The sequence below is a fragment of the Castor canadensis genome, chromosome 2 (assembly GCF_047511655.1).
Source record: "Castor canadensis chromosome 2, mCasCan1.hap1v2, whole genome shotgun sequence".
NCBI lineage: Eukaryota > Metazoa > Chordata > Mammalia > Rodentia > Castoridae > Castor > Castor canadensis.
In genome coordinates, this window is record NC_133387.1 from 158958702 (window position 1) to 158986166 (window position 27465).

Sequence of the window (27465 nt, forward strand, 5' to 3'; positions counted from 1 at the left end):
CCAAGCTGGAGAATCAGGGCACATTCTTCCCCACCCAAAGCTAGAAAGGGGTGAGGTGTGGGGTCTCAGCCAGCTGGCACATGGCTATCAGAGAAAAGGGCTGTGTGATGAGGGAATGACAAAACCTGGGCTCAAGTTCCAGCTGTACTGCTGACCTTATTTCCTGGGGAGAAGAACTTCTGCCTCTCTCTTACAGGACAAAAAGGTGCTATGAGGCAGGTGAAAGTGCACTGGGATGCACTAGTAAAGAGAGGGGAGCTATCATCCTCAGGGGATGATCTGGGTCCCAAGCTGCCAGCTGCAAGTTCAGAGACCTTACCATCATCCAAGGTGTGGACCAGTGCTGGGGTGGAGGTGCGGCTGGCCCCCAGCTGGGAGTAAGCCACCACATAGAACTCATAATCCGTGTTGGGTTCCAAGTCTCGAACCTGTAGTTCTGTGGTGTCATTGTTCAGTGCAAACTGGTATTCCACATTGTCCATGCCTGGGGTGGTGACAGGGGACAAAGGGACTCTCACAGGGCCACTTAGGCACTTGCTGGCTGGAGTTTGTCTAGAGATCCTTCACATTATCCTACTTTCTGGAATAGTTTATTTATAGCTAAATCATCCCTGATAATCTGAGTTGGAGAGTACAAACTCCTTTAGCTTCTCCTGTTCTCATTGTATGAATTTCTCCATCGGTTAGGAAGTTTTTCCTGGTGTCTAACTGAAATGACTCCTGCTGTAGTTATTTAAGTGGGGCGGGAAGTGGTTTTAGTAATGCCAAGAAATTTTTCTTAGAAGGAAAGGCATCCTGTTTCCTCTCTCTCATAACAAACATGGATGAGGGGAAAGTGGTGCCACACACACTGACCTCTCCAGCACCAAGCTGAAGGTCAGTGGATAGGTGCATCTCATGTGGACTCTCACACCATCCCCTCTTATCCCCAAAGGTACCCACCAGACAACCCTTCATTTATCCAACTTGTACCCCGCCATATGCACGATGAGGACCTCCGCTGGGGCACCTCGAGTAGACGTACCCTGTGCCTTCTGGTAGTGGAGTGAGAAGCCAATGATCTGTTCGCTGTGCAGCTCGGGCCTTTCCCAGGCCACCAGCACAGCGGAGCTGCTCAGTGGCGTGGCGGTGACCCGAGTGGGGGCGCTGGGCAGCCCCTCGCGCACCACGACGGCCAACGGCGCGACGGCGCACGCCGTTCCCGCGCTGTTCTCTGCCACACACTGGTAGTAGCCGGCATCCTGCAGGCCGATCTGCGTGATGACCAAGCTGCCGCCGCCACCCTGGACCTTGACTCTCCCGTTGGGCCGCAGCGGCTCCCCGTTATGCAGCCAGCGCAGCACTGGTCGCGGCTCCCCCGACGCGCGGCACACAAAGCGCGCAGTGCTCGCCCGCGTCCGCGACAGCGCCTCGGGCGCCTGCGAGATGGCAGGAGCAGCTGGGACAGGAAGGGCGACGCTGACCACGGCTCGACCAACAGGGGCTCTGCCCTTCCTCAAATACCCAACACCGCCCCTCCCCTAGCCACGCCCCTCCCCCAGCGTCCACCCTATGCTCCCCATTTATCCCACCTTTCACTCATGCTTCTCTTCCTGCCGGCTCTAACTCCACCCCTCATTGACCCACTTACTTCTCTCTGCCTTCCAAAGTCTCCCACTCCTATCAATTTTACCCTCTCCCCAGTTATTCCAGCTCGGAACAGGCCCAGCCCCTCAGTTTTAGTACAACCCAGACCACTCCGCTATCTCCCAATAACCTCGCCCTCCGCCCATTACCTAGGTCTGACCCTTCCCCGCCCCCCAATCTCCCAACCAGGCCTTAATCACCCTCCTCCTTCCATCCTTGACTCAACTCCCCACTCTTCTCCAGCTACCTACCTGTTTGTCTCCCCAATTTCCCCTTTACTAGGGCTCCTCCCATGAGCTCGTCCTCCCTAGCCTTTTCTCGTTTTCCAGGATCACCCTCTGTAGCAAGCCATCCGCCCACCTCCCCTTCCGCAGTTCGCCTCCAGCACACCGGCTCACCCAGCACGCGGAGCTCAGCGGCGGCCGTGGCGAAGTCCCGCGTGAGGGGCTTGTTGGCGCGGCAGACATAGACACCAGAGTGCCGGGGCTGGGCGTGGGCGATGAGTAAGTTGGTACGGCCAAGGACGATGACATCCGTAGAGATGGGCTTTCCATCTGAGGCAGGAGAGGAAGCAGGCTCGAGGGGGCCATGGAGACTACCCCTCCATTCCCTCTTGTGACTTTGGGAACTCTCTAGACCCAAGTAAAGCAAATAGCACGGGTTCTAGCACAACGTTCCTCTTTGTGCTAGCAAGGTGGCCTATCAGGGAGACCGTTCCTAGTTGGAAGGGCAGCTTTGAGAGGTAAAGAACCCGATCTGAGAAACTCTGTGGGCAGTGCAGGCATGAGTATGTCCTCAGCATGCTGGTCAGCCACCACTGTTCTGATTACCACCAAATTCACTTCTCAAGAGGACATGCTCCCTGTGGTCTCAGTCCAGCACTGTGATGAAGATAAGGTGGGTAAAGTCTGACCAGACCAACGGTTTGGATCTGTGCGGACTTTTACCTTTATTTATATTTTCAGTGCTGGGGACCAGACCCAGGGCTGTGTGGCATCTTCCCAGCTCTCAAACACTTACCTGCAACACTGTTGTGAGGACCAGAAATAAGGAAGACCAAACTCCCCCTCAGTAGTTGCAGGAAGGGTTTAGTGAGTGGCAGACCCAAAGTGCTCTGATTGATGATTAAGTATGTCCAGGTTCACCCATGCAGCCCCTTCCTTGTTGCCCACCACACCCAGTCCCCATCACACCAGATGTTGGTGGCCAGAGTGGTCACCCAAACAGCTTCCTGATTTAGGAACTTGTGAGATGCTACCCCATCCTTTCTGTGCCCGCTGGTCTTCCCCTGCCCCTCCCTTTCCACTCACCCTGTCGGACCCAGGACACAAAAGGGGTGGGGTCAGCGGAGGCCACACATTCCATCACCACACTCTGTCCTGACACCACAGTCATGTTCTCTGGGGCTGCCACGATGACCACGTCCTGCCCCCTGGTGGCCACTAGGGATCCTGGAGAGAAGACAGGCCAGCAGGCACCCTTACCATTAGCCATGATAGACATGGGATAGATACCTCACTGCTGCTCCCAGTAACCAGGAGCAACAAGGGCAGCAGTGGCTCTGTCTGGGAAATGAGGACAGTAGCCACCAAGTTCAGCAGAATTGGGACTGGAACTCAGGCTTATTCTCTTAGAACCAGAAGAATGGCCTCCAACAGCTCCAGAGAAAGGACTGGTTAAATCCACACCTACCCCCATCCTTCCCTCCAGTCCAGCCCCCTCTAGGCAGAGGGCTCCAGGGCCCTGCACGGAGCACCAGCCTTGGACCCAGCACTTCTAGTTTCTAGTTTCAGCACTAACACACCGGGTGACCTCAGGCAAGTTCTTCCCCAAAGAGCTGGGGGTTCCTGTGTGGAAAAGGCAGGGAGTGGGCTCTAGTTTCTGCTGGCATGGCAGCTTCTAGAACCCTGCCAATTTCTTGTGACCCTTGCCCTCTGGGCAGAATGGTGAATACCCAGTTTGTCCAGCAGGTGGAGGCAGAGAACAAAAGCAGTAGGACAGTAAGGCAGCCTAGGAGCAGACCAAAAGCTGAGGGACAGAAGAGCAGGGGGAGGGAAGGACAAGGAGGCAGGAGAAGGGGGCAAGTGAGAGGGGTCCTTGGGGAAGGCTCAAAGTAAGATCTGTTGAGCACCTGCTAGGCTGCCAGGCACTTTCTATTCTTATTCCAGCTATTATTCTAACCTGTCTTTCAAAAGCCAGACATTTGATAAGGTGTCCAGTGTCATGAAGATGGTGAGTAGGAAAGTCAGAAGTCAAAACAGGTCTTTCTGATCCCAAAGCCTGTGTCCTTCCTACCCCTATCACACTGGTATGGGAGCTTTTCAAAGCAAGGCAGAAGAGGTCAGGAGCATAAGCTACAGGAAGCTAGATGTAGTACTAAGCAAGCAGGGCTGGATGAATCCCAGTACTCTGAGCTGTCAGGGTACACAGAAGGAGTGGGGTCAGGGCTGCAGGGCACTGACACCCCTCCTCAGACACTAATAGGGAGCTATTAGTCCCCATCCAATCCAAGGGGCCACAGAGACTCTGTGGTAAGGGAGAAGCCCCACACTGGGAGCTGGGGTCTTGGGTTCCAGCCACAAGTACTGTTCTGTCTGGTGGATGGCATTGCCCTGTCTGGATTCATCACCTCACTTGCCCGATGGGACTACTACTGTCACCTGTGTAAAGGTATCACCAGGACCTCTTGTAGCCCTTCTTAGCTCCCAGGCAGCTGGCTTCAGAGCTCCCCAGGTTTCCCATCCATGGGCCCCTTACCTCTACGGGCCACGATGAGTGGGGCTTCAAGGCTGACGCGCTGGCGGGCTGAGTTGGTGGCCACACAGCGGTAGGAGCCCGCATCACTCTTCTGAACATCCCGGATCTGGAGGACTCCGTTGGGCAGAGTAACGAGCCTTTGGGGAAGGAGAAGAGGGCGACTGTGAGGTGGGAGGATGGCTCCTAATGAAAGAAATGCAAATTAAAACCAAAAGATACCATTTCACCTATCAGACTGGCAAAGGCTGGGGTGGAGGCACCCCTGCCCTGTTGGTGGCCATCCAGCACATTCCTTGCTCTTTCTTGGGCAAGCTGTTAATGGCTCAACATCAAAACTGCACGGACCTTTTGATCCAGCAATGCCACTTCTAGGACTCTGTCCCACAGATAATCTTATATATGTGCACAGAAACATATGTCTCTGTGTCCAAGTGTGGGGTGGGGATGGGCTACATAGGTTTGGGTACTTTCTACAATGGAACGCTAGGTGGCTGTTAAAAAGGAAGCAGTTCCATGAGTGCTCACAGAGAGAGATCTCCAAAATGTGTTCTACCAAACACATGTGGGGACCCATGTGCTTATGTTTACATATGCGTTGGATGTCCCTGTTAATGGTGGTTTTCTCCAGGAATGTCACCTGGGATCTTCAGAGGGGAGTGTGGGAAGACTTTTAATTATAGGTCCTTTTATACAATTTGGATTTTTTTTTTGACTTATTGCCTATATTACTTCCTTCCTCTCCTTCTCTGTCCTGGGGTGAAGGACAGGGAAGCAAGAGAGGGTGGAAGGAAAAGCCAAGTCCAGGACCGCTGGGCTTCTTCCACAAAACAACAGATGGGAACGGGCAAGTGAGGAAAGGACATGTGAAACCATCTGATCTGAAGCCCAGCCCTCATCCAGGGCTGCTGCACCCAATGCTCTGCTCCAAGATTCTTCTTCCCTCTGTCTCCTGCAGTCCAGTAAGCTTGACTGTGATGCCAGGAGCTGCCCCACTTTCTAACCCCAAAGGCCTCTGGTCTTTCCAAGGAAGTCACACCGAATCTCAGGAACTAACACTACCCTTGACAAAGAGCATTTCCTTAATGGTGCATGTAGAATGACTGAATGAATGTATGCCTCTCCCCAGATATGGTATTGTTGCTGCAGACAGCAGAGGTGGCATGGAGCCACTTGTAGTGCTCATTGAACTCTCTTTTATCTTGTTAAAATGTGTTTTCAGGAGCTGTCCTTGGAAAGATTTCCAAGATATATTGGCTAGTGCAGGAAAAAGTCACAAGTTGGTGTTTATGAAGCAATTCTATATTTGGAAAATAGATAAATGATAGGTTAGGCTAGACACGAAAAAAATCAAGGTTGGCAAATTCTCATAGTTCATGGGATTTTCTCTGAGTGGAAGTACTGAGGACTCTTATTTGTTGAGCTTTAAAAATGTTTTTTGCAATGAATTCTATTAGTTTGGAAACACAGATTTTTAAAATTTATTCATTTTAGTGTTAAAGCTAGAAAACAGGGCCTTGTACACGCTAGGCAAGTGGTGTCCCACTGAGCTATATCCCTAGCCCTTGGGTTTTTGAGACAAGATCTCTCTATGTCTCCCAGACTGGCCTTGAACTCTTGATCCTCCTGCCTCCACCTCCCTAGTGCTGGGCTAGAAATTTTTAAAGTTTTAAAAGTATGTGCCCCTGTACACTTTGTTTTGTAACTCCAGGCTCCAATACAGAAGCAGTAGTGGAGTAGTGGGGGAGAGACAGTGAGGGAATTGTAAATAATACACAATATAAGTCCAATCGGAATCATCACTACGAACCCGCCCCCCCATAATGAATATATCCTAATAAAAAAAAGAGAAAAGCAGCAGTAGAGGCATGGTGGAGAGAACTGGAAACTGGTTCCAATGATTGTGATTTTAGCAAGTGACATTACATGTCATGCTTTTCTCAGCTGAAAAATGAGTTATTTAAGTCTTGTGCTGTCTACTTAACCCTCTTAACATGTTATGAGCTCACGTTAGACAAGGGACGAAAAAACTCACAACAAAGGGCTGGTGGAGTGGCTCAAGGTGTAGGCTCTGAGTTCAAACCCCAGTACTGAAAAAAAAAAAAATCAAAAGGAAGGAATTTTTTTTTTTTTCCATGCCCAAGCCTAAGTCAGCTGCCTTAAAAGTTTACTTGGGCCAAGGTATCTAAGAATGCAGAAGAAATGACACAGGTGCTCTGAATTTCCCCAGGGCCAAGGAGCTCCATACTAAGCCTCTGAGAGATCCACCCAAGGAAAGGGGCCAATCACTGACGGCCCCATGAGGCTGACAGGTGGTAGAGTCTGGCGGAGGCTGTACAATAAGGGAGTGCAGCTTATTTAAGTTAATGGTGGTAACCAAAAGATTTCAAAAGAAACCAAAAAAAAAAAAAAAAGATTTCAAATGGACTCAGACACATTTGTTATTCCAGTAGTTGTGTATTATTTTATGGCTGCCTTCTATTGATGGTAAGTGTCATTGGCTTTCCATTTTATTGCAGTAAGAGGATGTCTTTTTTTTTTCAGTCCTGGGCTTGAATTCAGGGTGTACACCTTGAGCCACTCCACCAGCCCTATTTTTGTGAAGGGTTTTGTGAGATAGGGTCTCTTGGGACTATTTGCCTGGGCTGGCTTTGAACCTCGATCCTCCTGATCTCTGCCTCCTGAGTAGCTAGGATTACAGGTGTGAGCCACATCTCCCAGCTTGATAATGTTCTGAAGTTATGAGAGAGCAACTTGATGTAAAGGAAAGGTAAGTGAGATTGTGCAACTGGTATAAAGATGGCTTAATCTCTGCAGGTGGCTGTGAATGTCTGGCTTTGGGAAACACTGCTCTCATTGATTACTGCTTCCCATGGAAGAAAAATTATCCCTATTATTAGAAATTAGTGTAAGTACCAGGGAATTGCCTTGGGGTCCAGTCTTCACCATTGTTTCTAAAAGTATGCACATCTACCCCGCCTGTATGGTTATTAGCTGCTCATGTGTACAGCCTACACCAAGGCATATGGTCTCCATCAATCCTCTGGGCTGGGTTTATGAATAGCATATTTGCACATGCACTGTATCTGGGCATATGTAAAAATACCTACCTCGGCCACAATCAAGTTGCTGTTTTAGACATTTCTTTATTCCCTCACACAATGTGCTGGGACATGTGAGCCCGGCTTATTTATAGACGAGGATCGCTTTTCAGAGGACTTGGGGGCCAACACTCCTGGAGCCCAGGAACTGGCAGCTCCCGCCTTGTGGGTGAGGCCTGTGGCTCCATGGGATGATGCCTGATGTTGGGAGAGGAGTCTGAACCTCACTGGTTTGCAGAGAAACTTGGCTGAGCTGAGCCAGTTAGGCTATCAATCTCTAAACCTACCTGCAGCACAAACTTCTTCAGACCCTGCAGTTTCCTTCCCCTTCCAACCACCAAACTGCGCCTAGGAGAGGCCTGTGTGTTAACCATGTCACTGCTCCCAAGTCCAACACTCTGAAGACCAGCTGTGTGGCCTGGAGAAAGTTACTTCTGTCTCTGATCTTCAGTTCCCTCCTTTAACAATTCAGACAATAATATCTACCATAACCATATCCATAGGTCTGGAATGTTTATTATGTGTTAAGAGGAAAGATCACTGAACTAGTAATATACAATAAAACCCAAAATTTTTAAGAGAATATTTATAAACATAGGAAAAAAGTCCTACAGAATACACATCAAAAATAACGATGGGTTTCTATGTGTGATAAGATAACATTTTCCTTCTTTTTTGTTTTAAGAATGTATCTGTTAGGAATATAAATTAAAAGTAAATATAGAAAAATACAGAAAATAAGAAATACCTATGTGAAGGATGCTGGGAAGGATTAAGAGAGAAAACATGCAAAAGGTGTAGCATGGTGCCTGGGAAGCTCTTTAATTAGAGCAGGCCTGTGGTGAACATGGAGACTTTCCTGCCATCTCCCACCTGGCTGGCTGTCAGGAGTACACTCTTGCTTGGTCCTTCTTACCTAGCTCACCTGCTCTGGACTCCTGGGCCTCCCAGGAAGCCCCATCAAACAGTAGTGAGAGAACCTACCCTTACGAAAGCACAGAACTTAAGATTTCAACCCTACAGAGGCTGGGCCAACACTTCCCAAGCTTTGCTCCTGGAACGCTGGTTCATGAGAGAGCAAAAGAGGTTCACGGGCAGATGAGCCTAGGCAGTGCTTACTAGAGTTTTCCATAAGTACTTCTCAGGGCCTTGCTAACTCCTCACAAGAGAGTTATAGACATTTTACAACTGATCTTATTTGATCATGCTTTTCTTCTTTTTTGTGGTATTGGAGTTTGAACTCAAGGCCTTGACTCTACCACTTGAGCCAAGTCCCCAACCTGATCATGGAATATTTTGTTGAGTAAGGATTTTAAGGGAATAATATTTTACAAAGGCCACACTTTCAGAAACCAAGATCTAAGTGGACCCTTTTCCCCCTTCACTTTCAGAATGGGGGGAGAATAAAGCTGGGTGAGAAGTGGCATGCTAAGGGTCAATGGGACCAAGCCATCACTAAGGCAACAAGAGCTCTTGTAGCTTCACTTTTTTTTTTTTTTTTTGCAGTACTGGGGCTTGAACTCAGGGCCTACACCCTGAGCCACTCCATCAGCCCTTTATTGTGATAGGTTTTCTTGGATAGGGTCTCTCGAACTATTTGCCCAAGCTGGCTTCAAACCATGATCCTCCTGATCTTTGCCTCCTAGGATTACAGGTGTGAGCCACCAGCACCAGACTTCACCTTTCTTCTTAACGTTTGCTCTCACAGATGTCCTGTGGCTTTTCTACCTGGGAGTTTCTCCTACACTTTCCATCCCTACCTATGCTTGGGCAAACACCAGAGGGGCTGGGACAACTCTACAGTTAAGAGGTGAATCCAGGGAGAGTGATCTAGAAGCCAGTTTTTCAGAGCCTAAGGAGCCCCACTTCTACCCAGCAGGAGAAAGATGGAGCTTGTAACTAGGGACCTAGGTAGAAGACTGTAGGGGGGCCGCATTTCCAAATATGTGTGAGGATCCACGGGGTGATGACTGAGTCCTGAGATTATCCCACAGACCACAGATACAATGAGCTTCCTCATTTCTGGCCATGCTGCATGCACATCTGGATCTACCCAGGAGGCCACAGCAGGGATCAAGGGTTTGGCTTCTGCTTCTCTTCTGCCCTGGAACCTTCCCTGGGACTCTTCTACCTACCCCCTACCTTTATGGAGAGAGAGGAAGCTGAAACAGGAAGGACCTCCACAGCCCACTTATCAGATGGCAGTACCCCACAGAGTGGAATGGGGAAAGGAAGAGAAGTTCCACAAGCCAGGGGGAAATGCCAGAGGAACTTTCAAAGAAAAACTCTCTTAGCAGCCTCAGGGCCCTGAACGAACAATCAACATTCTGCATGATGTGACCTTGGCCAGACTACAAGTCCTATTTGGACCTCAGTCCCCTCAATAAAAAAGCGGTGAAGTAGATGTGCTCTGAAGAACTCTACCACTACCCTGACCTAAGTTCCACAGTGGGGTGGATGGCTTTCCTTCCAGGGAGCTAAACTTTCTTGTCTATCTGCTCTTTGGAACTATAAGTGCACTGGGAGTCAGGCTGTGGTTGGTTCTTGAGTCAGTTTAGGCAAATGGAGTGATCCTACCTATAAGAATTCCAGTTCTGAGCACATCCCAGCACCCTCTCTGCCCTGCCCACTGGGATCCACTCCTCCACAGAACACTCACCGAGGCTCCTCAGGCAACATCACCTGGTCCTTCTCCCAAGTAATGACGGGGGCTGGCAGCCCCTCAATGTGGCACTCAAAGCGAGCTGTCCCATTCTCCTCCACTGTCTGAGACTCCGGGTGTTGAGAGAAGTCTGCAAGTGCTGGGGATGAGGACAGTGAGACATGGACAGGGCAGGGGGAGAAAGGCCACAGAGAGCATAGGCAGTAAAACACACACACACACACAGAGGACAGAAACAGAATCATGAAAATGAATAGCAGAGCAAGTCCAGACCAAAGGAGACACAGATGGAAAGAGAGGTGACCAAGGAATGAGAAGTGGTGATAACTGGTCAGAGGCTGTTGGCAGAATGAATTCTAATGTTCCCCTGCCCAGCATCGCCTGATGGCCTTGGTAAAGTAAGATGAATGTTTCTTCTGCCCTGAAAATGGTTTCACTATGGTCTGTGCCTCCTGTCAGCCCCTAGGGGTGAGTGGCAGGCCAACAGGGTGATGGGGAGAGTCCCTGCCCTGTGCAGGTGCAGTTTCTAAGGAGCTTTTCTGCAGGTTCCCTGGAGGACGGCACAACTCCACATTCTAGGGCAAGAAAAGGCAGAGCAGGGGGGCAGAGAGGAAGCCAGAGGAATACTGAACAGTGAGGGTGGATAATACGAGGGAGGGACCCACTGAGCAGGACAGGAGGCAGGCCAGGGGGAGTGGGTTCAAGAGGTAGGTGTTTGTGCAAGTACCCAAGTGCAGACCCCACTTCCCTCACCCCACACCTCCCAGTCCCAGACTCCAGTCCAGAGACTCAGGCACTTACTGGCAAGCTTGACCACCACAGCCTGGCTGGCCACCACTCCAAGGGGACTATGGGCTAGGCAGGAATAGCTGCCCTCCACGGCCCCCAAGGTCCCAGAGGTTTCTTCATCACTGTCTTCAGGCGCTAGAGGCTGGGACAGCCACAGGGAGCCATTGGGTAGCTGGTGCAGGTAGTCGTGCTCCAGCAGGGTGTCTCCATCCTTGCTCCATGTCACCCTCATTGGGGGTCCAGCGGCAGCAGCCCCCAGACTACAGTCCAGTATTGCAACCTGGTCTGGACCCAGGATCACCTGCAGTGGCCCCACATCACAGCTCAGCTCCACAGTTGAATCCTGGGTCAATGGCAGCTCACCTGGGAAGAGGAGGACCAGGGCAATCAGAGTAAGTCCTCCCCGAAACTGAGCCACCCTCCCAGAGACTGGGGCCAGTCACTCATGGAAAGGCTGTGTCTGGACCCAGCTCTCCCCTTGCTAACTCTGATCTGGGACAACTACTGCATTTCCTTTTTTTTCTTTTTTCTTTTTTTTGGTGGTCCTGGGGTTTGAACTCAGGGCCTCATGAGTTAGGTACTCTACCACTTGAGCTAGGCAGCAACAATCCCAGACTTTTAGTTATTTTTCAGGTAGGGTCTTGCATTTTTGTCTGATCCTCTTACCTGTGGCCTCCTGTAGCCGGGATGACAGGTGCACACCACCATGCCCAGCTTTTTCTGTTGAGATTGGGGGCTCACTAACTTTTTGCCCAGGCAAGCCTTGAACTGAGATCCTTCTGATCTCTATCTCCAGAGTAGCTGAGATTATAGTAGTGAGCCACCAAAGTCAGGCACAACTGCTGCCCTTCTCTGCTCCTGTCTCCCCACTGGCCAACTTCTTCACCCACAGAAAGACTCAGTTTACAATGGCATTATTCACAATAGCCAGAGAGTAGAAACAACCCACATGTTCTTCACCTGATGACTGGAAAAATACATTACTTAGCCAGCAAAAGAAAGGATACCGATGCATACTGTAATGTGGATGAACCTTGACAACTCTGTGACAAGTGAAAGACGCCAGTCACAGATGCCACATCCTGCATGATCTCAATTCCATGAAATGTCCTGAATAGGCACATCCATAAGGACAGAAAGTAGAGTAATGGTTACCAGGGACTGTGGGCAGAGAAGAATGGAGAGTGACTGCTAAATGAGCATGAGGTTTCTTTTTGGGGTGATGAAAATGTTCTAGAACTAGAGGTGGCTAAGGCTGCATGACCTTGTCAGTACACTGAAAACCTCTGACTCATACACTGTAAGCGGTGTATTCTATGGTATGTGAATTGTATCTCGATAGAAAGACAGTAATCCCTCCCTCACAGGGCCGCTGTGAGCATTCAATGAGAGGATGTGTGAGAAGACTGTAGCACTGCCTAGCACGCTGTCATTCCCTCCCCTAAAATCTAACATCATCTCTACCACTATGACCTAACCAAAAATATACCATAGGCTAGAGAAATGCTGTAGTCAGGAAACACTGAGAATGTATTAGGAGGAGTATGTAGTGTGTGTGTACAGAGGTGTCTTTCAGGTTTGTTTGTTTTGGTAGGACTGGGGTTTGAACTCAGTGCTTTCAAAGCAACCATTCTACCACTTGAGCCATACCTCTAGCTTTATACAGATATATCTCGGATAAACAAAGATAAGTCCCAGCTGGTTTGTGAAGCCACCTGGATGAAAGAAGTCAAACTCCCCTCCTCCCCCACAACAGACAGGTAAGCAGATCCTGCTGGGAAAAGCCAAGTGCTCCAGGGGACCCCATCTGCATGGAGGAAGGGGCTGGGGTCAAGCTGGATTAGGAGCAAGCCCACAGGAGGCTCCCAGGGCTGAGTCTAGGCCCCTGGAGTCAGTGGCCTCTTCTGCACTGAGGGTTGGAAAAGCTAAGTGCTCTTCCTGCAACTAATGTCTGCAAGGCCATGCAGGAGGTAGGGTCAGTACCTGGGACTCCTGACCCAAGCCAAGGATCCCTTTCTCCCAGGGCTCTGGAACAGCCTTTGCCACAAAGGGAAGAGGAGGGAACAATAGAGGGAAGGAATGCATGACAGGGCCAGTGAAGCCACAAAAGGGAATGCTTATTATCTCAGCCAACATTTCAGCAGCCCTGCCACCATTTTCATTATTCTCCCCACTGTATCTCCCACGAGCAACCTGCTGCCTCCCTGTCCCATAAAAACTCAGTGGCCCACAGTCTCTTCTTATCCTCTGGCCTGACTCCTCATTCAAGGCAGAGTGGTGTGTCCAGTAAGCCAAGAACAGAAGTGACATGAGCCCAGGTTTGGGCTGGCAGAGCCACATGGGGGCACACAAAGCAGAAGGGCTGGAGAATCGGGAACTTTCAATTCTAGTCCAGTACTGTTCCAGTCTAGCCGTGTGGCCTTGGGCCAGTCACGTCTCCTTCTGGAGCTTGGTTTACTCACAGCAAGTGACCTCTGATATTCTACAACTGCATGATTACCCACTGTCGTGAACACATACAGTCACACCTGAACAGACACCAGCTAGACACACACCCAAACTGCTAGGAACAATCTACCCTATGCACATGTACCCTGTCTCGACTACATTTGTCAACACCTGGACACATACATGTCAATGATTAGACCCCTATATGTCCCCAGGTTCTCTTCCCACAACCTTCAAAAAGGAGCAAGACTGAGGAGAGAAGTTCCAACTGGCTGAGACAAGGAGCCAGGAGAGAAGCAAGAACCCTGATACTCTAGTGTGAAGGATGGACAAACAGACAGGAACTGACCCAAAGCCACTGCCTCTCTCAATCCATCAGAAAAGGCTTTGAGGGACACCTCTGGCTGCACGACTGTCCTCAGCCACTCTGGTGGTCGTAAAGAGAGAGGCAGTCCTCTCACAGAGGACCCCTCAGAGTCCCCATTCTAACCTGAGAACCAAACTGGCATTCACACTACTGCAGGCCATGGACTGCGGTGGAAGGACCATTAGGCCTTGGGGCACAGGAATGGTCTTGCTGTTTCACCTGGGTGGTCTCAGCTTCCACATGTGTAAGACGTGGATGACAGGACCCAGCCCGTGAGAATTAAACCAGATGACACGTCAGGGACCCAGCCCAGAGCCTAATGCCTAATGGAAGTCACTCCAGGAACGGAGCAGTTCTTTTTTTTTTGTTTTTTTTTTTTGAGGTGCTGCTAGGATTGAGTTCAGGGCCAGTGCTCTACCACTGAGCCACATCTCCAACCTGGGGGCGCATTCTTGGTTTTTTTGGCAGTTCTTAGGTGTGAACTCAGAGTCTCACACTTTATGTTAGACTGGCACTCTTACCACTTGAGCCACTCTACCAGCCCCTAGGAGCTGATTCTTTAAAGGCATTTATTTCTGTAAAAGGCTGTATAACACTCATTCCTGTTCTTAACATCCGGTCCTTCTCCAAAGCTCTGGATTCCATGATTCAAACTCAGAGTTGGGGAAGGGCAAGGCTGGGCTCTCAGCCCAGTGGTTTCCAAATGCTGGGGTCTAGCCACTGAACAGTCAGCTTAGGTTTCAGGGGAAAAAAAGCCCCACAAGACATGAATCCCCGAGCTCTCTGGCAGCCTCCCTGCCCCCCTAAAGCACGTCCATCCGGGGCTTGGAAAATCCCCTGCCACGCTGAACAAACAATATGAACAGTTGGGGCCGAGCAGCTGCTGGGTTTGTCAGCAGCCTGGGCTCTGGCGGGCAGGATGGCAGCCAGAGAGGCCAGCGGCTGGCTGGGGAGACCAGAGGAGCTCCGATTCCCTTCCTGAATATTCATGGTTCAGCAGATGTCTGCCTTTCCCACCTCCGAGGAGTCCAGCAAGTCAGAACACAGAAACCAACAGTGCTGGGGATGCAGAGAAAACAGGGGACCCCTCAGAAAGCAGCAGCACTGTTCCATGAGCCCAAGACCACCCATTTTAGTGGAAATGTTAGCAAAGCCTAAGGTCCTCATTCTACAGATGGGGAAACTGAGGTGAGAGGGAGGGGTCTCATCTCTCTGAGAGAGTCTGGGAGGTAAGCCCAGCACAGAGGAGATAATTGATCCCTGAACAAGTTTTCCTCTGCCTCCATGATTAGTCTCACTTCTGGGCACAGGACTTACATCCATGGGGACTCCGCCCAGATGTTAGCCCATCTGTGAGGCTGCCCTGCCAGGTGCAGTTCCTCCTAAGTCTTATACTACCTGCCCATTCTTCCTCTCACCTAGACAGACAAGATGTGGTGGGACAAGCTTTGGCCTCAGCGTCCACGACCTGGGTTCTAGGTCCAATCATTTGTTATATAACCTTGGGTCAGTTTCTTTCCTCTCTTCTTCAGTTTGCCCAAATGTCTCAAACATTTTCATCAAAATTCTCCCAACAACAGAAAACATACATATGATGCTCACTGGCTGCCTGAAATGTTTTAATTTTTAATCCTACTACATTCTGTTCCATAACAGAGCAAAGTGGTTTTTTTTGTTTATGTGGACTGGGGTTTGAACTCAGGACTTTGAGCTTGCAAAGCGGACACCCTACTGCTTGAACCACACCTCCAGTCCATTTTGCTCTGGTTATTTTGGAGATAGGGGTTTTGCAAGCTATTTGCCTGGGCTGGCCTTGAACCGAGATCCTGCCGATCTCAGCCTCCCAAAAGTTTGTTTCAATATAAAGATGATTTCTCCCCCACCATATCTTTTTGTAAAAGTGATGTTCTGGGGAGTGGACCTTGTTTTTCCAGGGGCTTCAGAGCTACCCTTCTCCTGCCACCCCCCTGCCCAAAGCCCCCACCCCCAGCATTTTTAGCCATCCCTCTCAGCACTGGGCAGACACAGCACAGGTGCCCAGTGGACACTTGTTGCATGCTAGCCTTCTGCCTCAAGGGGGCTTCCCTCTCCAACAATTCCTTCTCAATCTTTCCAACAAGACCCTGCTACAGACAGAGGGCTCTCTCAGTCTCCTTTTTCTAACAGATTATTGTACTCACTTATAAAATAAATTAGATTTTATGTGCCAATTAGAACCCAAGGCCCAGCGCAGCCTAGTGCTGTTTGGTGGGTTCAGCCAGAGCCTGTAGTAAGTTCCATTCTCTAGGGGACAGGAAAGAGGCATGTGGGTGGGGGAGGGGAGAGAGGTCAAGCACGTGCCACAGCCATGGGTGCCTTGTCACTTCTAACTTTCAGGACCTGATAGATTTATAACTTGTTTCCAGTGGAAGGACAATTCTTCCTGACACCAGGGGACACTAGTCAATTTCTTCCAGAACTTGGCCACTCTCTTATAGCACACTGAATCCCTCCCTCCAACAGCTGGAGGGACAGTAGGGATGGCTGTGGTTGCCAAGGACACAGAAGGGCCTCAGGCATGCCTCCTCCCATGCAATCCCAAGGGGGCAAGCCTCAGCCCTGCGGTGTAACCTCAGAGACACAACAGCTTGACCTGCTCCCTCCCACCCCACCCACATCTAGCAAATGACTCCCAGTTCTCTGAAGGCACCTGGCTGGCTAAATCACATGCAGCAGCCCTGCTCCTCTCCCATCTGATTTAGAAGTCTCTCCTTCTTACACCCCCCAGGATCACTGCACCTAGGTCACTGCAGTTATCACTCTAGTCTTTTGTCTTGCCCTTCTCCCCACCTATGCAGCAAACTGTTGAGATTATGTCCTAGTCAGCTTTCTAAATCCTTAGTGCCTAGAACAGTGCCTAGCACACTGTCTGGGTGCTCAATAAATATTCCTTGAATGGCTGGGTAGACATGTAGTGATACAAAACTGAGCTCAGTGGTACATGTCTGTAAACCCCACACTCAGGAAGCTGAGTTGGGAGGATCTTGAGTTCAAGACCAACCTGGGCTATACACTGAGATGCTGTCTCAAAAAATCAAACAAAACAAAAAACACAGAGCCCCTTTTCCAAGTCTGTTTCCTTTGTGTAAAAAACAGAAACTCCTTTAGGCTGCAGGTGAAGTCAATAATACACAGAGATGGACCAGTAAGACACTAACACAACAGGGAGGGAAGGAAGGAAGGGAGGGACAGAGGGCCACCTAAACGTTACCAGGACAGGAGCTCCTTACCTTGCCTGTTCTCCTGTGTGGCTCATTGGTTAAAAACACCTTTCCTCTGCGCCCACTTGTCTCCCCATATGCTCTGCTCAGATCTCTGAACTCTGTCCTCCAAGCTATGTGACAAGGTTAAGGAGCCCCTTATTGAATCATCCAGGAATCTTGGGTCTGCACCCCAGGGACAGCTTATTGATCCTTGGCTTCCCTGACCCCAACAACCTCATGGTCCTCTAAATCCAGATGCTCAGCTGCAGCAGGGGGCAGCATTAGCCAGCAGCATGGCTGGTGCAGAGGACAGCACGTGGGGCCCAGGACCAACTCTCTGGTTTTCCTTCCTGGCCCCTAGCTCCCATCACCCTCCTCTGACCAGGTTGGGGTCCTCTTCCTCAGAGCCATTTCTGCTCCTCCCCTTGCTCCCCTGGGAACTGGGAGCCCCGTGGCAACAGCATCTGTTCTGCATCTGGAATTCTGTATCAAGCTGGAGTGCTGTACCTTAGAGACTGGAGGGGATAGAAGGCAGATGGAATGGGGGGGGGATCCCAAATAGACTCACTGAGGGGGTGAGGGCCTCAAGCTGCTAAGATCTCATGTGGAAGACAGACATGCAGAGAGGGTGAACTTGTACAAAATCCCTGGAATGGTGGCTGTCCAAGCCTTGTAAGTGCAATGTCCAAGAGCTAGAGGCTGATTCTAGCCCCAGTTCAGTCCCTAACCATGTAACTGGGGGAAGTCACTCAATTTTCTCATCTGTAAAATGAACTCATGCTAAAATTATTTCTACATTTCTTTCAATGCTCACATTCCAAGATACTGTAATTGTGAGACCCATTAACTCACAAGAGATACATTTAGGAGAAAAGAGGAAATGCTAACTTAGCATATAAATGTGTGATTAATGAGACCATAAAAATATATACATGATTAGTGAAGGTTTAGATAACTTCTGGATAAGATTCACAATTGAGAAAAGCTGGAGGGCCAGGCACCAGTGGCTCATCTCTGTAATCCTAGCTACTCAGGAGGCAGAGATTGGGAGGACCATGGGAAGACAGCCTGGGTGAACAGTTTGTGAGATCCTATAACGAAAAAACTCAACACAAAACAGAGCTGGTGGAGTGGCTCAAGTGGTAGAATGCCCACCTAGTACTCGTGAGGCCAAGTTCAAACCCCAGTGCCTACAAAAAAAAAACAAAACAAAACCTGGAGGTGTAGCTCAAGTGGTCAAACCCTTTTGCAAGGCCCTGAGTTCAAACTCCAGCACTGCAAAAAGAAAGAAAGAAAAGCTCCCAATGTTTGACCTGGCTCTTAACTGGGTCAGAGAAGACCCCCTCCCCAGCTTGGCCTCTGAGGCTCTGGACTGAGAGGGAAGGAGGCTTCCTAGGCTTACTCACACTCTAAATTTCCACCTGGGTGGAAGGGGAGCCCCACTTCTTACATGTGACTGAAGAGTTCAGCTTTCCACAAGTGCCCTCAGACAGGAGTCCCACTCCCGTAAAATGTCTTCACAGGGCTCAATGCTAGGGGAGCAGGCAGGCACTGGCTTTGTCCTGACCCTAGAAACTAGTCCCCTGGCCACTCCAACTGCTACCACACTAGCTGCCACCTTCTGGATTACTACCACAGCCTCCTAAGGACCTGGTGTTTCCTGTCACTAGCTTTGGCCAATCGATTCTTCACACTGGCTGCAGGGAGCTGATGCAAGACTGGTCTTAAAACCCGCCCAGGGCAGGCGGCAGGGCTGAGCAGGGCAAGGGGCTCTTGAGGCAGAAATCTTGGGCAGGCTGACTATCTCTTCCCCAGCTGGGTCTAGCCCCCTCTTTGGCCTCATCTCTTGACACTCCACAATCTATGGTCCATCCCTTCCTCACCTGTCCAACTCCTACCCCCTGTACCTTAAAGTTTAGCCAGCTTTAGCTTCACTCAACCAACTAATTCACCCCAGTGTTAGCACAAGCTGTTCTCTCTAGAACTTTCCCCATCATCACTCTCCTTCTACAGGACTGCTCCCATGCCATGTTCTTTTAATCCTATTATCACCGTTTTATCCAGGGAGCCTTTCCTGATCTCAGACTGGCTCAGGAATCCCTCTTCTGCAGGGTACTTATTGGTAACACCCCCCCACACACACACACACATACTCTAAGACTGCAAACTTAGTGCCAGGTGGGATCTGCCTCCTTACTTGCCACATTGTCACCACCAGGCCCATGCTGGTCCAGCTCAGGATGACCATTGAGAACTCTCCAGGAGTGTTCCCAGGCCTGCAGAGCTTAGCACACTTACAAGAGGTAAGCCAGGGTGAGCACAGTAGTTGCTGTAGCCATTCGCAGGGCAGCCAGAAGGAGCCCCAGTTCCGGCCCTCCACCGTCTTGTGCCTTGTGCACTCAGGAGCCCCTTGCCAGAGGCCCCGATCGTGTTTGTTAAGGCGCGCGGATGCAGTTCCCAGCCCTGGTCCCGCTTTGCTGGGTGACACTGGGCTCGTTCCAGGAGCTTTTGGAAGAACGGAGGGGGGAGGGGGAGGCACAACTATTCCTTAATCCCTCGGGCTCCGAGTGGACACAGCCTCTCGGACGCTTCTCCGCCCCTTTCACCTGACCACTTTGGGGCCCCCAGTTCTCCAGGCAGCCCAGGCCGCAGTCAGGTCTGGAAAGGGGCGTGTCTTGCACGGAAAAAGGGGGTCTGAGCAGTTCCCAGCACTGTCCCACCCGCTGTTTTCCTGGAGATGGGCCTGGGGCTGGCCAGGCGGAGGCTCCTTCCCCTCACCGCCCTCCCTGCCTCCCTCCCACGTGGCCTGGCTGTGTCTCTGGAAAGCCGCAGCAGCTGGAGAGAAATCCCCCTCCCCACCCCCACCGCCAAGTCCCTCCCTGACTCGCCCGGGACACATCCTCAGCTCCCCCCTCGCCGGGAAGGCAAGAACTAAGCGAACAAAGCGGGCAGCCCATCCCCCTCCCTGCCCGGCCACCTACCCTCCCGGGGGCCGCCCCGCAAACGCACACCCGACCGAAAGCCAGAGGGCTGGGGTAGGAGCAGCCCTGGTGGACACCCTTGGGGACTCCATCACTCCCTCTCCAGCCCTTTCTCCTGCGTGGACAGCTCTGACTCTTACCCCTGCCCCAACCTCGCACTGGGGTGAGGGACAGGAGGTGGTCTCGTTGATCTCGTGCACGCAACCCCTGTGGCTCTTGGGGGTGGGGCAGAAGTGACATGCTTCCCAACCTGGGAGTGTTGGACACCTTCACCAAAGCAACTGGTTTCCTGCCCCCTCCCCCAGCCCACTAGGGACCACGGGTTTGGGGGACACCTCCACACACCCCAAGCGCCACCTGCCCCAGGGGCCACACCCACTGGGCAAAGTTGAGTGTTGTTTTCTTATCGGCACCCCCCCCCCCAGCCAACCCAGAATCTCCCGCCGTCCCCGCCACGGGCAAGGACTCTCCCCAAAAGCCAAGGCCAAATACCAGCTCAGCCCCACAAACAGTTACACACGCACCCGGCACGAATGGAGGTGCGGGCACACACTCCCAGCCCCCTCCTCTTCCACATACTCTCAACCCCGAGACACGCGCGGGCCAGGCGGAGCTCCGACCCCGCAGCCCCCCGCGCCAGCGATGCCACGCCGCGACCGTGGCACGCACTGCGGACCCGTCCGCCCTCAGGCGCCCCCCACACCCCCCCAGCCACACACACACACACACACGACTGCGGACTCTGCAAGCCAAGGACAACTCCCCCTGCGGACGAGGATGCGCGGCAAACGCCCCCCGGCCGCAGCCCGCCGCCCGCAGCCCCGCGCTCCCGCGGGACCGGGGACACACGCCAGCCCCGCAGCCCCGCGCAGTCTCGGGGCGCGGGCGCACCGACACTCCGCAGCCGCTCCCGCCACCGCCGCGGCTCCCGCCCGCCCTTACCGCGCGCGGCCAGCAGGCACAAGGTCAGCGCGAGGAGCCCGCGGCCGCGGCCAGCGTCCCCCCGCGCCATGGGGCCGGGCTCCGGCCGCCGCCGCCGCCGCCACCTCCCCGCGCTCGGCCGCCGCCGCGGGGGGAGGGCGCGCCGGGCGGGCGTCAGTGGCCCGGGGAGGCGCGGCGCCGCGGGCGGGGGCGGGGGCGCGGCCTCGGGGGCCCGGGCCCGAGCGGGGGCCGGCGCGGGGGCCGGGGACGCGGCCGCCTCTCCCGCCCCTCCATCGCCATCTTGGGCGAGCGGCCCGGGCGGGGGCGCCCAACGAGTGCCCCGCTCCCGCGCCACCGCCCGAAAGCCTCGCCCTCTCCGGCCGCCTCGGGGCCCCTCTTGGGCCGCTTGGTTCTGTGTCTGTCTCGTGTCTCCGAGTCTCCAGGTCTCTCTGCCTCGGTGTCTCCATTTCTTCTCCCTGTCGCTGCCTCGGAGTCTCATCCAGCTCGGTGGAGGCAAATTCAAGTTCAAGGGCGCTGACCAGGGGGCCCCTCTTGCCACCTGAGCCCTGGCCATTCTGGCTCAGGTCGTGGTCTGAATGCTGCACCAAGAGACGCATGGAGGCCGTGACAGGTCCCACTTCATCCCCATTGCCATTGCCATTCCAAGCCGAGGGCTTCTCTTGACCTCCTTCCTCGCTCTTGTAGGGCATTCCCTCTGTCTACCACAGTCAGTACTGTATCCAGACCTCACTGCAACCCTGGGAGGGTGTTTACATGTGGGGAAACTGAGGCTTGGGGAGGTGAAGGGACTTGCTTAAGGGCAGGAGGCTAGGGAAGAACAGATGCAGGACCTGAACGTGGTGTTGGGACCCCAGGAGAGAGTCTCCACTCCTTCATTCTGCCTGTGCTGTCCAGCATTCACTCAACTATTCTTTTTTCCATTCTTCAACCATACTTTCTCTAATTGGTCTAGCCAGACTGGTTGCCTCAGTATCCCACAAATATTTCTTGTCCTACAGCTAGGGATTCGGTTGTCAGGTTAGGATGGGGAAGAGGAGTGTGTATTAGCTGTAAGATGACATGGTTTTTCTATTACCTGTGTCTCCAAGTAATCCAGTGTCTTAAGAGTCATTTTGTGACTGCATCATCTGTTGCCAGTTAATCTTACTATGCATGTACCTTACAGATCTAATGGGACCTGGCATTTCTCCTCCTTCTTCTTTTCCTCTTTTTCTTCTTCTCCTTGTCCTTCTCCTTCTCCTCCTCCTCCTTCTCCTCCTCCTTCCTCCTTCCTTTCTTCCTTTCTTTCTTTTTTCTTCTTCTTCTTCTCTGAACTCAGCAGCAGCATTTGACTTAGTGGACCACTCCTCTGTTCTTGAAACACTGTCTTTTTAGTGATTTTTTTTTTTCTTTTTGGTGGTATGGGTTTTGAATGCAGGGCCTCACCCTTGCCAGGCAGGTACCACTTGAGCCACTCAAAGTGGCTTATCTTAGTGATCTTTTCTAGTCATCAAGGTTTTGAAGAGGGTCTTTACACTGGTGATGCTGAAACGTGCACCTCCAGTCTGGACCGTCTCCCCCAAACGCCAGACTTGCACATCCAGCTCTCTGCTCAGCAGTTCCTTTAGCCATTAGTTGACCAACGTCCTGATCTTCCCATCAGTTCTCCTCCTACCTTCTTCCCCATCTCAATTCCTAGCATCCTTCCTGTAGCTTAGGTCAAAAATGTGCAATCATCATCTTGACTCTGCTTTTGGATCTGTCACTCTCCATTTCCCACCATGCCTAGGTCCAAGCCCCCTGGCTGCTTACCTGGATTGGTGCAGTAGCCGCCTGTCTCCTGGTTTCTGCACCTGTCCCCCCTTTAATCTTTTCTCAATACTGCATCTGGAGCAATCCTGTAAAAATGAGGTCATGTCTCTGCTCCTAGCTCAGAGCCAAAGCCCACGTCCTCATGACCCATAGGCCTATCCAATCTGATCTGCAGCTTTGTTTTCCCTCTGACCTTCACTCCTTAACTCACCACCCCCCAGCCACACTAGTCTCCTTGCTTGAACTTGGTCGTGGCCATGACCTTTTCCCAGCCAGTGCAAGTCTGGAGATCTGTGCCCCCAATAAGATATTGCCAAGGTGCCTCCAGCACCTCCCTACTCTCCCCATCCCCTCCCCTGCCCCATTCTTGTCCTCCCACTTAGCACTTTCTAACATGTTCTCTGCTTTACTTATTCTATTTAGAACCCCCTACCCCCACTCCAGTGTGGGCTTCATGAGGACAGGGATTTTTGCTTGCTAGGTTCACTGCTAACATGTAAGCATTTAGACTAGTATCCCCACCATGCAGGGGCCAGGGTAAAAGATACAAGTCACTGCTTACAGGGACAAGAGGTCCTAAGTGGCCGGAGGTGGCAGGGAGGTTGGGGGCAGAGGAGGGGTTGGCTCTTGGCCAAGAGGAGGAAGGTGCCATCATTCATTGATCATGCTTACTGTGAATGTTTGCTATGACAGTGAAGGAGGTAGAGCTGACAGATGTGACAGAAGACCTACCCTCTGCAGAGCCCCTGCACTGAGAGCACGGGAAGCTTCAGGAGGTGGCAGAGGCAGTGTGGCAGGCTGTGATGGGGCTCAGGGAGGCAGAGCCCTCAGGCCACACTTGGGGAGCAGGGAAGGGTTCCCGAGGAAGCCCTGGGCAAGAGTGCAGGAGGTGTGAACTGGGCAAGAGGGCAGGCACAAAGCATGTAGCCAACCAGGGGAGCAGTTGGTGATTTAACTGTCAGATGAATGTGCAAGCAGGAGGTCACCATAGAAAGATGAATTCCACAAGCCACCCAGTCAGTTAATGTTTCTATTCGTACCTCAGTATTGGGCTGGGGTGTAGCTCAGGGATGGGGTATGTACAGGGTCATAGGTTCAACCCCCCAGTGTCAGCATGTAGGCTGTGGGTGGGGGTAGGTGTGAGATGAGGGGGATGGAGAGACAGGCTTGGGCCAGCCAAGCCCAGTACAAAGAACAAGAGCCATGGTCTTGTTCCACCTCTGATGGAGACCTGCTGTGTGACCTTGGGCAGCTAATCTCTCTTTGGCCTCACCTTCATCATTGAGAAAATTAAGAGGGCTGGGGTAAAATGCCCACTTCTAAGCAGAGGTTCCAAAAAGTTCATATCATTAAAAGTTGATATAGCATCTGTTTTAATCAATCAACAATATTTTCTATTATTTTTTTCCCTTTTCAAATGGTACTATGGAAGGCTGAGCACCTATAATCTTAGATATTCAGAAGGCAGAGATTGGGATGATCCAGGCTTGATGCAAGCTCAGACAAAAAGTTATCAAGACCCTATTTCAATCAATAAGCCAGGTGTGGTGGTGCACATCTGTAATCCCAGTTACTTGGGAAATGTAGATAGGAGGATCATGGTCCTAAGTCAGACCTGGGCAAAAACTCAAAAGCCTATTGAAAAAATAACCTAAAGCAAAAAGGGACTGGGGAGTGACTCAAATGGTAGCGCAAGTCTGAGGCTCTGAGTTCAAACCCCAGTACCGCCAAAGAAAATAAATAAAAATGGTACCTTGGAAAGCCTTCAAGTGTATTTGAGGTGTTCTAGAGGTCAGTGAAGGGCCCAGGAATGCTCAGGCAAACACCATTAACCACTTCATGTCTTTTTTATTGTTCAGAACTTGAAACTTGTCAGTCTCAGGTATTCAGATATTGCTTTAAAAATAGCCATGTTGAACCTTGAGACGTATGTGACAGGAGGAATGAGAGGCCCTGACGCTGGACTGCAGTAGCCTGATGCAAAGGACAAAATAACAGTGCAGGTTTGCATCGTCTTGCCCTTGTCAGAGAAGAATGTTACAGTCTTCTAATCAAAAGTCACCAGCCAGGCTGGGGTGCAGCTCAGTGGTAGAGTGCTTGCCTAGCATGCATGAGGCCCTGGGTCTCAGTGCCATGGAAAAAAGTCATTAGTTGCTAGGCACAGTGGCTTAGCTGGTCCCAGCTACTCAGGAAGCTAAGACAGAAGGATTACCTGGGCCCAGGAGTTCAAGGTCAGCCTGGGCAACATAGCCAGATTCCAGGAAAAGTAGATGAAAGAATCCACCACCATAGTGGTTTTAAAACATGTCTACAAGTTCTTCGACACGCTTTCCTTCAAGAAATGGAGTCTGATTTGCTTCCCTTTGAACCTAGGTCAGTCGCAGTGACTTGTTTTATTTTATTATTATTTGGCAGTACTTAGATTTGAACTCAGAGCCATGCCCTTGTTGGGTAGGTGCTCTCCCACTCTACCCCCAGCCCAGTGACTTCATTTCTTTTTATCTTTCTTCTTTCTTCTTCTTTTTTTTTTTTTCAGTGCTGGGGTTTGAACTCAGGACCTACACCTTGAGCCACTCCACTAGCCCTATTTTTGTGATTTTTTTTTTTTTTTCGAGATAGGGTCTTATGAACAATTTGCCTGGGCTAGCTTCAAACCTCGATCCTTCTGATCTCTGCTTCCTGAGTGGCTAGGATTACAGGAATGAGCCTGGCAAGTGACTTCATTTTAAAGGACAGAGCGTGGTGGAAGTGACGCTGCCTGTCTTCTACAATTCATTACAAAGGGATGTGGCTCTTGCCTGGCCTTTTAGGGGAGAAGCACCTTCGTATCCCTGAGCCACTGTGCAAGCAGTCTGACCACTTTGTGGCTACCATGCTCAAGAGACCCTGTGGGGTGGCTATGTGGAGATAGAGAGTGTGGCGGAGCCCCAGTTGTGCCAGTCCCCAGCTGTTTGAGTCTTTTCAGCACAGGAGCCAAACACGTAAGTGAGGAAGGTGTCCCCAGTGCCTCACCCCAGCCTCTGCATGACCACAGGGACCCTGTGCCCAGATAATCCCCAGAATTGTGAGCAACAGCCATAATAACGCCATTATAACTGCTCACTGCCTTGCCATTCATCCCTCCCTTTTTTTTCTGGTGTTGGGGTTTGAACTCAGGGCCTATGCTTATTAGGCAGGTGCTCTACCACTTGAGCCACTCCACCAGCCCTGTTTGGGTTTTTTTTGAGATAGGGTCTTGAACTGTTTGCCTGGCCTGGCTTCAAACCTCGATCCTCCAGATCTCTGCCTCCTGAGTAGCTAGAATTACAGGTGTGAGCCACCAGCACCTAGCTCATCCCTCCTACGGAAGACAAAAGATAGAACCTTTTATATTCAGAACTCTCTGCTAGGCTGCACAGGGTGGCTCATGTCTATAATCCCAGCTACTCAAGATGCAGAGATCAGGAAGATCATGGTTTGAAGCTAGCCCAGACAAAAAGTTAGTGAGACCCTATCTCAACAAACAAGCCAGGCATGGTATCTCAAACCTGTGATCCCGGCTACAGGGGAGGCTGTAGATAGGAGAGTCTCTGTCCAGGCCAGTGGGCCAGGGGGAGGGGGAATACAAGATCCTATCCAAAAATATAACTGAAACCCTAAAGGGCTGGGGGTATGACTCAAGTGGTAGAGCGCCTGCCTAGCAAGCTTGAGGCCCTGAGTTCAAACCTTAGTACCACCCAAAAACAAAACAAACAAAAATAAACCAACCAACTAAACAAACAAAAGAACCCCAAAACCAGAAAACAAACTCTCTTCCATGCAGAGGGCTCCAACCCTCTGAGCCAGTAGGATCGGTCTCATCTCTCCCTCAAATTCCTTGGATTTAAAATTTTTCCTTTAAAATTTGAGGGGCTTTTCCCCCTCAAACTGTTTACACTAGATACAGAGATACAGATTCGCTTTGTAAGCAGAAATGGTAAATATAACTTAGGGAAGAAAAATTACATTGAATTTTCAGTTTGGGATGAAAGGTTCTGGAGATAAATGGTGGTGGTGGTGACACAATCATTTGGGTGTACTTAATGTCACTGAACAATACCCTTAAAAATGTTAAAATAGCTGGGCACTGCTGGCTCACACCTGTAATCATAGCTACCTGGGAGGATCGTGGTTTGAGGCCCACAGGGCAAAACTTAGCAAGACCCCATCCCATCTCAACAGAAAAAAGCTGGGTGTCCAGCACCTGTCATTGTAGCCTATGTGGAAGGCTGAGACAGGAAGATTGTGGGTCCAGGCCAGGAGATAGTGAGACCCTATCTTAACAGAAAGAAAAACAAACAAAAAACCTGTTCATGGTGCTGTGTCCCTGCCATTCCAGGACAGAGGGAAACCTAAAATAGAAGGATTGACGTCCAGGCCAGCCTGAGCACAAAGTGAGTATCTCTAAAATAATCAGAGCAAAAAGGCTAGAGGCATGGCTCAGGCAGTAGAGTGCCTACCTAGCAAGTATGATCCCCTGAGTTCAAACTCCAGCCACCAAAAAAAGAAAAAACAAAGGTTGAAGTGGTAAGTTTCATATATGTACGATTCTCCACAGATAAGCACTGGAGTTGAAGTCTTCATGCGTTGTTCCGTAGCACTCCACAGGCATGGATTACTTTCACACGCTGGCTTTGTAAATTACGTAAGTAATTCCCGTGTCTCAGATGCCACTGGAACCTTGTGCATGTGGCCATCCCCACAACCCACTCATAAAGCGACTGCCTGGAACCCAGGCAGTTCC

The 27465-nt window shown here is 51.1% G+C and overlaps 1 protein-coding gene across 4 annotated transcripts in view; it reads right to left on the bottom strand.

Moving 5' to 3' along the window:
* Igdcc4 (immunoglobulin superfamily DCC subclass member 4) overlaps positions 1 to 21010 on the bottom strand; it is a 32368-nt gene extending 11358 nt beyond the window's left edge. For all 4 annotated transcript variants that reach the window (XM_020172890.2, XM_074066229.1, XM_020172889.2 and 1 more), the window contains exons 1-8: positions 20913 to 21010; positions 10945 to 11295; positions 10141 to 10282; positions 4384 to 4520; positions 2937 to 3077; positions 2025 to 2180; positions 1025 to 1438; positions 320 to 484 (exon numbers count right to left, since the gene is read on the bottom strand). In XM_020172890.2, coding sequence (XP_020028479.1) covers positions 320 to 484; positions 1025 to 1438; positions 2025 to 2180; positions 2937 to 3077; positions 4384 to 4520; positions 10141 to 10282; positions 10945 to 11295; positions 20913 to 20982 — 1576 coding nt within the window. In that variant the 5' untranslated portion in view covers positions 20983 to 21010. The remainder of the gene's footprint in view (positions 1 to 319; positions 485 to 1024; positions 1439 to 2024; positions 2181 to 2936; positions 3078 to 4383; positions 4521 to 10140; positions 10283 to 10944; positions 11296 to 20912) is intronic.
* Between the last annotated feature and the right edge of the window lie 6455 nt (positions 21011 to 27465).